At 37.2% G+C, this 12,361-nt stretch overlaps 1 protein-coding gene and 1 non-coding gene across 2 annotated transcripts in view; both read right to left on the reverse strand.

The window, feature by feature from the left end:
* Nucleotides 1–5,107: 5,107 nt before the first annotated feature.
* Smp_000910 (similar to cancer susceptibility candidate 1) overlaps nt 5,108–12,361 on the reverse strand; it is a gene marked incomplete at both ends in the record, with an annotated part of 59,399 nt that continues 52,145 nt past the window's right edge. The window contains 4 exons of the mRNA XM_018795206.1: nt 5,108–5,245; nt 5,717–5,818; nt 7,190–7,345; nt 9,294–9,776. Coding sequence (XP_018649542.1) covers nt 5,108–5,245; nt 5,717–5,818; nt 7,190–7,345; nt 9,294–9,776 — 879 coding nt within the window. The remainder of the gene's footprint in view (nt 5,246–5,716; nt 5,819–7,189; nt 7,346–9,293; nt 9,777–12,361) is intronic.
* On the reverse strand, nt 8,736–8,807 carry Smp_tRNA_00868_Pseudo_TTG.1.1. Its single transcript has one exon. It is a non-coding gene (tRNA).

Below are 12,361 nucleotides of genomic sequence, written 5' to 3' on the forward strand. Positions count from 1 at the left end.
CAAACCGGGATCATTCGACTTTTCCGCTACCAACATCCATTATCCTAGCTTTGACGTTCGAACTTTGTCGGGGGAAACTGATAGTTAATTGTTTTTCAAGGTTCGTGTCTGAATTACAAGCGCTAAAACATAGATTGTATTGATAGCAAGGTAGTTTTGCAAGTAATAGTTACAAATGAGTTGTTTAGTCCCGTAAAGCTACGAAATCTGTTAACATAAACGTAATACGGTGTAGCAGTAAGTAGATCACCAAAATGAACAACTCTGCAAGTCTTTGACATTCACTCTGGCTTCAATAATTTTGTTGAGCATACCCTAGTCAAAAACGTTTGGTCAACAGTCTGCAACAGATCACGACCAGGAATGCCGTGCTACACACTCCTCGTAGCAACAAGTCAACTTCGATCACTCACTTCTAGCAACATTGACTGTCTTCCAAATATATCTTTGGACATACTCATTTCAATCTTGTGGTTCGAGAAGATTTCGCACTCTTTATGCTAGGGGTTTTAAGGACAACTAGAATGTAGCACACTGATTATCGGTAACATCATTAATGGATTTTTCAACAAATGATTCTGTTTGGTTATGCTTAAAGTTGCCATAGGTATTCGGAGTTTGACAACACCTTCAAATGCAACATTTTTGTAATCAAAGTATACCAACCCAGTAAAATCAGAAGTTGAAACTGAGGAGGATTGAAAATATATTTGGAAAGCGATTGATATGTTGAGAAGAGTTTGGTCATAACTGGTTAGTAGTTCAAGGTGAGCGTAGCAGGTCGTATTTATTCATGGTCTGATGAGGATGCATGAGTAAACACTTTCATCTAAGAAACATCCAGTAAAACTAATGCGGTCAGCATCAACGTTGAAGACTTACAGAACTATTAGTTTTGGGGATTTATTTACTTCTACAGACGTGCCCGATGGGTAAATATTGACATGACGTAGTAAGTCAGATGACTATTCCCTCGCATGTAAAAACCAAAACAGATGAAGAACACGTTTCTACCTGACCAACAAATAAGCGACGATAATGAATAAGGTTAGGGAAACATAAAATGTGCACACAGATGTCATTATTCACTTTCAGTTTCAGTTTGGAAAGGACAGGAAGCTTGATGGCCTGTGTTAGTCCTGGCAATGATGGTCCCTTAGCTGATCCAGCCTTCTTTTCAAAGAGTTGACGGATGGAGCCTCAACCACGTGCTGAGGTAATGAATTCCACTCATTGATGATTCGATGGGAAAGTCAGTAGTCAGCTGATAAATAATTCGTTCTGGGCTTGTGAACTTTTTTGGAGTGTCCTCGTAGATTTTCTGTTCTGAAAGACAAGAAGAATGAGGGCATATCAGGTGCATGACTAAAAGCCCTACGTATGGACCATAAAGTTCTAAAACCTTTGGTGGCTATTGCAAGGCAGTGTGCAGTAGTTTTTAAGACTAACGATGACGCCTAAGTCATTGTGTGCCTGGACAATAGGTAACTCAGTGTTATTCATCGTGTATGTATCTGCACCCTGGTGACCAATATGCATCTCAAAAATACACTTGGAAGTATTTATCGGCAGTTGCCAGGTTTGGGACCATTCAGATAATTTCTCCAGGTCATTTTGGAGTTCTAAGCTATTACCCTTACTTTGCATCGCTCTCCATATCTTGACATCGTCAGCATAGGGCAAGACCGATGACGATAGTAGACGAGGGAGGTCAGTTACGTACAAGAGGAATAACACTGACCCCAAAACTGTACCCTGGGGGACTCCACTGAGCACAGTTTCCCAGCTAGACAACTTGGAGTTCAACATTACTCTTTGTTGACGCCCAACTAGGAAATCTTTTATCCACATCAATAGATTGCCTTCAATCTCGACATTCCTTAGCTTATATAACAGCCGGTTATGCGGAACTTTGTCGAAAGCTTCGCTGAAGTCGAAGTTAGTTACGTCTACAGGTAACTTTTGGCCCTTAAGAGCTCACCAGCTTTCACGAGCGACTAACAAATTAGTGAGACAAGAATAATCTATCCTAAAACCATGCTGCTTTTCGGAGAGGATCTGGTTTTCATCTAGATATTTAAATTGCTCCTTCCGAATAATATTTTCTAACATTTTAACAACCACACTAGTTAGGCTAATGGGTTGGTAATTCTCAGGCTTATGTTTTGTACCTGTGTTGAAGACAGGACTCACTATGGCGTTCTCCCAGTCTTTCGGTAGACGACCTTGGGTTAAGGATAGATTAAAACATATACTTAGAGGGTTCGCAACAAAGTTATCTAATTCCTTTAGTAACCTAGGATGCAGTTCATCGGGCCCAGTGGATTTGCCTATGCTTAATTAGCAGACCAAAGACATCGAGTTCTTTAATGGTCACGCTGTCCAGTGTTTGTGTGGGGGGATTTTCATTATTGAGCCGCAACTTGCAACGCCGTGGCAAACACTGCCACCCAACAAATATCTTTTATTGGTTACAGACAGTTCATTTCGATATTATTTGAAGAAAGGTTCTATTCCGTCTATATCCTAATATGAGTTTCTATCACGTATATCGTACGCCAGAAATCCATTGATTGAATGAAATACCCTGACATTTAGTGGCGGATGCGGTTGCGTATACCCCAGTTGCTATTCATTCCTTTTATATCTTCCTCAAACTCCGACGCAACATGTTCTTTGGTCCTTCTCTTTCATTTTCGCCTTCAAGATTCCAAGTTAGGGCTAGCATTGTGCCACAGTTTGATGACCTTCGAAATTTATTTCCTATCCATTGCAAGCGCCTACCCCCAAAGTCTTATTAATTTGGAAGGTGGTCTCTTCTCTGCGGAAATGAATTTTTACTGGCAATGTCCAGCTAACAAATCATTCGGAGTATTATCAGTGGAAAAATTATTTGTAAATACCCAAATGTTTTTGATGGTGTTATGCGAAAATGTACTCTAGAAACTTGAAAAACGCTATGATTATTTCCAGTCAGATCTCTCAGCTAAAGACTTTATTTTCAGCGGATCCATATTTTCACAGACAGACTATCTATTCACATCTATGAATGACCTCCGTGTAACTCATTCCTTTCCATAATAAATATGTTATGCTACTCCTAGTCCATGTGTGTCCATTAGGAGTGCTAGACGTCATGTTGCTGATTGTCATGTAGTACTAGTCAGTATGGACAAGGATGTAATCTTAATGTATGATTTTTGAGACTAGGTAGCCACATTATGCCAAATTTACAATTCTCGGGTTAGGCCTATTATTCTAGTAGCAAAGGTAAATGCGATTAATGCTGAACTGCAGGTCTACTCATTCCCTGAAGATACTCAGTTTGATTCTATAGAAGTTTGCGGATTTAGGCGGCTTTAAAAGTCTTAAGATCTTACTGATTTTGACGGTTACAAACTCTACTATACACGTTCTAACACTGACGAACAAGACAGCATTCTAGAGACGGCACAACAACCGTTTGCTACGGCCTTAAATAATGTGAGTTATTCAGTCTGTACATTCTGATTTTTTCTTTAATATATACAAACTAATGAGTTAAGTTCGTCAAGTGTGGCATCATTCAGCATAGGATTGAAACTAGTATGATTTAACCAGTCAGTCATTTCGAGCTTTAGGGTTTTAACCACCGACTAGCTATTTAGTATGCATCACTTTCATGAGATAGACAACTGGAAGAGTTTGGGAATGTCATATTCTTTTTGGGACTCATCAGTTGGATGTACCCAATGATTAGCTATTTTAGGAGATAAACAAGATAACCCAGTGATATCTGTAATTACAACATTTTTGAGAAAGGTATTTCGAACTTAAGAGGCATTCAAATTATGGTTTTATTTGGTCATTTTGTGAATATAAATAATGATGAGCCATGAAAACCACTTCAGAAATGTTTTAGAAGTTTCGTAGCGCAAGAAGCAGTTTACCATCCACAGCATGAACCAATCACCGTAGGACATTAGTGGACTAGTATTTCTATACTTGTGACGATTTTGTGGCAGTGATACTCAAGTAAGGCGAAAACTTGAAACCCTACGGCATTTGTAAGAATGTGATCGGAAGATTTCACTTGTAGTGGTATTCAAACATGAAAGAATATTTATGACAGACCTGGATTGCCGGTAAATCATGGTAACAGATATGACTGCTTACAGCCAGTTGCAGTTATTTGCTCTAAACATTTGATTGGTATTCAAATAGATTTAATCCCACTAGCTCGAAACAGTATTGAATTTCAGTTAAAGTGAAGATAAGTTCATATAAATCAAGTTCACTTAGCCCTGAATCAGTTTTATTAATAGCATATTAACCTTTTAAATAAAACACCTACACAGGTTTCGAGCCATGACCCATTTTTTACATAATCATTTGGATATCATTGGTACTTTTTTTATCATAAACTTCATCTACTTTGGGTTGTTTTGAGTTGTCGAGGTTGTCACAGAGTTTCATTTGATGTGACTGTTTTTAGTGATTATAATAGTAAATAAAAGTGATTCTCTTCTGATCAGGAATTCAAGCATCTTATAGTGTTTTCATTGAGATTTCATGTTATTCTGTTCACTTCTCCATAACTTGACGCAGCGTACATTGATATAAATCGTGTAATGTCGAACTAAATAATTGAGTACCTTCCATTTTCAAGTTTAATTTAATTTCTCGTCATATCAGTTAAAAGTGTAGCCGTAAATAATTCCTCAAAATCAATAGCTTTGTAAATGTTCAACATTGGATGCTGACCACATTAGTTTTAGTCGACTTGTTTAGCTGAAGGCGTTCGGTTATGCATCCGCACCAGATCACGTGACAACATAGCGTGGGAAACAACTCCTTAGTTCACTAGCCAGATTAAAACAGTCGCTTCTCGATATATTGATAACGCATCAAATATATCTTTCCAATCTCTTGGCTTCTGACTTCTGATTTTAACTGATTGGGGGAACGATTCGATTATAGAAGGTGTTACTGGTTAATAGTTGTCAAACTACAATACTGGTGGTATCTTCAAAAACAATAAGTTTGTTCATGAAAAATTTAACATATTATAATTTAGTCAATACAAATACCACGACTATTATCAGTATTCACTATTGTTTATATATTTTTAAGAGAAAACTAAAAGGCGAGTAGCTTGAAGTAATTTGTGTACAGTTTTAAGATATTTCAGATCTATCTCTTTAACCCATCGTTTACCTTCCTCACATCCGAAATCCATATACATATGGTAAAAATCTGCATGGAACTATAAAACGTAAAGAACAATATGAGAAAAAATACATTTAAAGTAAGTACTATAAAGAATCCAAAAGAAAATTGGTCTGAAAAACGTTTGAGATGAAATAAACACCCAGTTTAGTATCTCCCAATTCATGTGGCGCCAATTAGGTACACCAGTTTACATGACAACTGAGGAACCTCATTTTCATGAACATTCATTTCAGTACACATAATATTCCACTTGAATTTATGAAATATTCTTCCTTGGCCGCTATCAGTCGACTGTTGAGAAATTAAGACACAAAATACGGTTCCTTCCGTTATAAGATCTTCAAGATAATCTGTCTGTGAAAATATGAATCCACTGAAAGATCTTACTGGAAATAATCATAATGTTTTTCAAGTTCTTAGAATACATTTTCTCAAAACACCATGGTAATAAGAAATATAGTTGTTGGGAGGTTCATTTAATGAAATTAGACATATTATTACTTACAGGCTGATTTGGATTGGATATTGGACTAAATTGCTCGTCATATTCTTTCATTTCCAATTGTTGAACTTTTTTTCTGGTTACACTATACACTTTCCATGATTCCTACATAGATAAAATTCGTATTGTATAAGCGCATATTGATATTTAAACAAGGTGTGTGTGTGCGTGCTAAGTAGTATGGTGATGCAAAGTTCAAAGTCGATGGGAGTGGATTATTTATTAGCATCAGAATGTCAAACAATTCTTATTTTCCCAAAAGGTTAGAGGAATAAATAAAACAAATCAAATTCCTTATTCTTTATCTACAGTAATGTGGTGTGGGCTACTTATATCGACATAAGTAGTATATATTGTGAGTGAGGAGTAGAACATCTGGCAGCAGAAGATTGAGGAGATCAAGAAGAGAAGAACAGAAATAGAAAGCAATTGGTGTGGAAATCCAGGAACAATAAAGCCTGAGACAATTAATGAACATATTGCAAATAGAGTATCTGAGTATGGTTTTTGTATTTTATCAAGCAACTTGGAAACTTGTGCTAAATACATAATTGATTGTCCTCACCTATGTTCTTATTCACTACAGTAAACCTTTGAATAATGAATGAAATATAGTTATCAAGTTGAGTTTGAATCTCCGGTTTTTTGAAATAGATCAGATGTAGGGTTTATGTTTAGGCAGGCACTTTACCCGATTGCACAAGCTAGTGTCTATCTGAACTCAGTAGTTAAGTGTATAACGCGATGGTGTTTGAAGCAAACGGTACTGGGTTTGAGTTCCAGAGTGAACATCAATCCTGGGATACAGGATACAGTAAATCTGGCTTAGTGGTCTAGAGATTGGGTATTCGAGCACAAGATGGTAGGTCCTGGGTTCGAATCCTCTCTGCCAAAAGCAATGCCATAGAGGTACATCCAGTTGACGAGTCCTAAATAGGATCATTCGACCATATTGAACCATTCATTTTATGACTTAAACTAATAATATCTATATCTAGAGATAACAAGATAATTTTCTGACTTTAACGAAACTTATAGTGTATTTTTTATATATAGTTGAAATCATGAGTCAATTGAAGCTAGACCACCGTGGAAAACCTGGAGGCACTGGACGGCTGTTTCGTCCTAGACATTAACACCGTTGAATGCGGGCTCACTGGTCTAGTGGTTATGTGCTCTGACGCGAGAGTGGTAGGTCCTAGGCTCGAATCTCGCTCGCGAGGCGGGATCGTGGAATGCGCACTGCTGAGGTGTCCCATAATAGGACGAAGCAGCCGTCCAGTGCTCTCAGGTTTTCCGCGGTGGTCTAGCTTCAATTGATTCATGAATTCAACTATATATAAAAAATTACTAAAAATCTCCACAGAAAACCCCCTTACGGTTTATTAGTTAAGTGAACCATTTAACTAATTTTCTAAAAGATACCTTAAAATATATTAATCAATAGTAATGAAAAAGATAATGAATTAGTATTACCTCATCAACTGAATCTTCATGATCTACATGTTCAACAGCTGTTACAATGATTGTATGATCATCATGACATTCACTATTCCATCTTGACCAACCAAAAGCCATAGATGGACTTAATAAAGCCATATGTTGATATAGATTTTCTTCAACAAGACGATTCTAAACAATCAATAAAAAATATTCAATTATGTTCACAACAAGACTATGAATGAGGGAATATTTTTGGTAAGCAAAATCTCTTTTTTCTTTTTAGGCCTTATTCCAAAATAGTTATGTATACCACGTTCCTGTCAAGTAAATTCAAAATGAAAATCTTCAATACGAACGTCAAGACAGTCCCACTATACGGAGCTGAAACGTGAAGAACTACTACATTCATCGTCAAGAAGGTACAAGTATTTATAAACAGTTATCTACGCGAAATACTCAACATCCATTGGTCGGATACTATCAGCAACAGCGTTTTATGAGAGAGGACAAACCAGCCTCCAGTTGAAGAGAAAATTAGATGTTGGAAGTGGATAGGACATATGTTGAGGAAATCGCCAGACTGCATCACGAGGCAATCCCTAACTTGGAATCCGGAAGCGAAGGGGAAAAGAGGAAGGCCAAAGAATACATTACGCCGGTAAATAGAAGTAGATATGAAAAGAATGAATAACAACTGGAAAGAACTGGAAAGGATTGCTCAGGACAGAGTTGGATGAAGAATGCTGGTGGGCGGCCTATGCTCCTCGACGAGGGCCAGTTCGTCCTATTATGGAATTCCTCAGTAAAGCACATCCACGGTCCCACCTCGCGAGATTCGAATCCAGAACATATCAGTCTCGCGCGCGCACTGCTGAGGAGTCCCACAATAGGACAAAACGGCCATCCAGTGCTTCTAGGTTTTCCATGGTGGTCTAGCTTCAATTGACTCATGATTTCAACTATAGAAAATTACTAAAATCTCCACAAAACCATCCAATTCTAAATATCTTTTATTTTTAGATAATTTCATGTACACACAAGGTATTACTTTTGTAATTCATTATTTGATCTCTATAGTTCGGCTTTCTTGTTACTAGTGTTGACAACATTTTTGTGTTTGGTCTACTGAATGAAAAACATTTAACGATGAAATTTTATTGAATGATTTCTTTTATCCTCGTAAATTTGATGACTTTCATGATGTAACTAATCTATGTATTAGTATATTTGTTAGAATGAAATGCAGAGATTAGTTGCGGATGTGATGCATTTTATTAGGCAAAGACTGATGATACTGTGGTGTATGCTACATATGTCGACGGACATAAGTAATATGTAACAACAATCGGAAATGAAAACTCTAGCAGCTGAAGGCTATGAAGATCGAGTTGAAGAGGATAGAAAAGAAAATAGAAAGGAATTGTGCAGAGAAAGAATGAAGGACAAATGATGAAAATTTTCAATGAAATTATTCAGTATATGTAAGCGAAGATGGATAGTGGCTAGCAGTGGAATCCAGGACGCGTGTTTCGTCCTATCCGGCACTCGTCAGTTGGATGTACCTGCATTTCAGAGTTGATGTTCACCCTGGGACTCGAACCCAGTACCTTTCGCTTCAAACGCCATCGCGTTATCCACTCGGCCACTGCATCCTGATAGCCACTTGCTTGTGTGATGGGGTGAAGTTTAAATTCATTTAGTATTGTTTGTTTGAATGTTCCCATCGATGTGTCAAGACTGCAAATAGGACGAAACGCGCGTCAAACTGGATTCCACTGCTAGCTACTATCCATCTTTGCTTATAATGCTTGTGAACTAAGACTATATCGAGGCAATACGCACAGTATGCACATATGCCAATTAGAGACTGATCAGTTGCAGTCCTAAAACACATCGATGGGAAGAAACAAACAAACAATACTAAATGAATTTATTCAGTATATGGTTTTCATATTTCACCAAGACATTTTATAATTTCGAATTAAAGTACATTGGTTGTCCCCGCACTTGTGTTTTCCTTCACAACACTACTACATGACGGATTTGTACTCATACCTTACAGTATCTTTCTGTTCATTAAATTATATATTTTAAGAAAAAAATCTATAATGAAGACTGAAACAAAAGGGAGACAAACCTTGTTAAGACATTCAATCCTACTGACTGAATCTTCTCTAGGAAATATATTCATACCGGACTGTTGTAATACTGTGATCAATTCATTCAGTGTAAACCATTTACCCCATAAATGATTTAATCCTCGTTTAGTATGTTCTAATAAATCTGTATCATTTTTCTCAGTTACATTTATACCTTTACTTGATCCATTGACCATTATACTATCACTGCCAATTCCTATGGATTTTTCGGTTGCTAAGGTATTTGGAAGTATTGATATTCGATCACCTAAAATATGTAATCGAAGTTCAATACAACCACCTATTATGGTTAATAAACATTGATTCGTTGTTGTTGATGATGATGATTGTAATATTGATTGATATTCATCATTAGATAAACCAAGTGTTGGTACAGGTCCAAGAATGATACATTCTTTCGATTTGTCCGTAATACCATTCTGATTGTGTTCTATTATCATTGATTCAGGTGAACTACCATTCTAGTAAAAGGAATAAATGATAATAATAGTTTTATTGAGTACCATAGTGTTGGGGATGTCAAATCTCCAGAAATGTTTTGGTAAATGACTTAATTTTGTAATTTTATTTTGAAAATTTGAATTTCTTTGTTTTCGCGCCAAAAGCGATCTTTTCACCTTCAAGTGGCATTTCCCACTTGTAAAATATCTTAAACGCTATTGGTCCGTTGTATCTTTGAGTGTGCTATTTTGTAATGCTACCCAAGGACAATTTATTGCTGTATATATATGTTTGATTTTTTTTCCCCTTACGATTGCTGTGCTTCTGGCTGCTACGGAATATATTTTCCCCGCTTCCAAATTGAAATTCCTACTCTAGTTAGCTGAATCTGGGACGCGTCAGAATAGCTAGCTTGTCGGTCTCTGGTCACAAGTCTTTGTTCCATTCGTTAACCAGTGAATTCGAAACGCTTCAGATATAGCACATAGGCATGATTTTAGTATAAAATTCCTAGAGCAATATATTCAGTGTTATGACAAATTCTTATCTTATACCCATTAATATGTATGTAATATACTTACTTACTTACTTACGTCTGTTACCCTCAATGGAGCATAGGCCACCGACCAGCATTCTAGAACCCACTCTGTCCTGGGTCTATGTATGTAATATAGGCTTTTGGGAAGAAATATTTATATAGTTAAGATCATGAGTCAATTGAAGCTAGACCACCGTGGAAGCACTGGAAGCCCATTTCGTCCTATTGTGGGACTCCTCAGCAGTGTGCATCCACGATCCCCCCTCGCGGGATCCGAACCCAGGACCTAACAGCCTCGTGCCAGAGCACTGAACCGATAGACCACTGAGCTGGCCGGCATCCAACGGTGTTAATAGTTACTTACTTACTTATCATTTACCTTAATCTGTAAACTTTTTCAATTACTTATGCTGCCAGTGTATATACCTTTTGTCATAGGATAATATTCAAATAAGTTTCACAGTAAAGGATCTATCTAACTACTTCTATGAATTCGGTGTTCATCTTGTTGTGTTAACGAGGTATGACAACTTGGACCGATGCATATATGTGCCTGATCCTACGTTGTAACTGACTGAAAGGATCTCTAGCTTTTTCAGAGGATTTTAGTGACCCTATATCTGACACCAATTGGATTAGACGAATGATTGGTATTAAAGTATACATGTTGCCAATCCTCGTATATAATCATCGACTTAAATCGCGTTAGTGAATAATGGAACTAAATAAGTCAAATACGAGGATGAAGTTTTGAGTACGTATATTTCGTACAATCGTTGATTGGAAAGTGAAGCAAAACAAAATGATTCTAAATGGAGAAGGTGAGTGAGCCAACTCAGTTTAGCCAAGTATGAATCGATATTTGTAGTCGGACAAAAATAAGTTACAGACACTTGTTGGATAAGGTAAGTAATGAGCACACATAAGATCATATAAAAAACAGTCAGGGTTAATAAGCGAATAAGTGACAAGGTTGGTTTGAGAAGAATGGTTAGATTGGTTTATCCGGAAGCCAGAATAAGCTATTTGGCCTTAACATAGCAACTGACACTACGAGATACACAAAGAAGAGAATGTATACAAAATGCTGTGATGTTTTTTTAGGTGGTAAGCATTATAAAATGTAAGTGTAAGTTTTATACAAAAGCGTATCAATGCATTATCCAGTCTATAAATGTAATTAATTAGTTATATGAAATTCGAAGTAATAGATACGTTTACTGTAATATTTGTATGTGATTAGAAAATAGTTAGTTCAGAAGTTTCAGCCCCCAAATGTTCTGGTACGGCCGAGAGTGGGGAAAGTCAGCCCTCCCTCACGAAATGCTCTCACATGGCCACGCGTATACAGTCACTGCCAGGTAAGTCCTACTCACTGCCTTCTCGTGGAGGGGGTGTTGTTTACGAATTTGAGAGGACGAAAAGCGAATGTTCAACGCTTTAACCGGATTGGTGGATACGGGGAATCGACTCAGGATAGTTGGAAAACCCTGATTCCAAATCAATGGTGCACATGGGCTCCAGTATCCTGAGGGAACAAAAGGCGTATGAACCAATTATCGGTCACCGGCTACCATGAGAATGCATCTCCTCCTGTTTTTTCACTACCTTGTGGATCTGACCTTTATTTCAAAGGCTCCGGGTGTGGCCCCCTAAGAAAACCACCTGCTTTGGTTTGAGCACCTGGGCAATATCACAGCCCTCATACAAATCAAATTTGTGTAGATTTGTGTAGCGCGTATATATCTGATGCCCCTTTGTACCAATATTTATGTATTTAAATAAATAGTTTCAGTAGACTACCACCATAAATTGATTAGGTCATAGAATATTTATTTATACTAACAGTAAATTCTTGACATGATATGTTCAACTACACTAGATTAGTTAACTCACTACCGATTTGCTTTAAGATGTTTCTTAAGTCCTAGTGGAAAGATATGACTGGCAGAGTTTGAACATATCAAGAGTAAAATAGCGGTCATGACTCGGGTTAAATGATCATCACTCTATATTTAAATGGATTAAAATTGAAAATATATGGCACTGCAGTACCATCTAGTAGTT

This window comes from Schistosoma mansoni, chromosome 1 (assembly GCF_000237925.1).
Source record: "Schistosoma mansoni strain Puerto Rico chromosome 1, complete genome".
In the NCBI taxonomy this organism is placed as follows: Eukaryota; Metazoa; Platyhelminthes; class Trematoda; order Strigeidida; family Schistosomatidae; genus Schistosoma; species Schistosoma mansoni.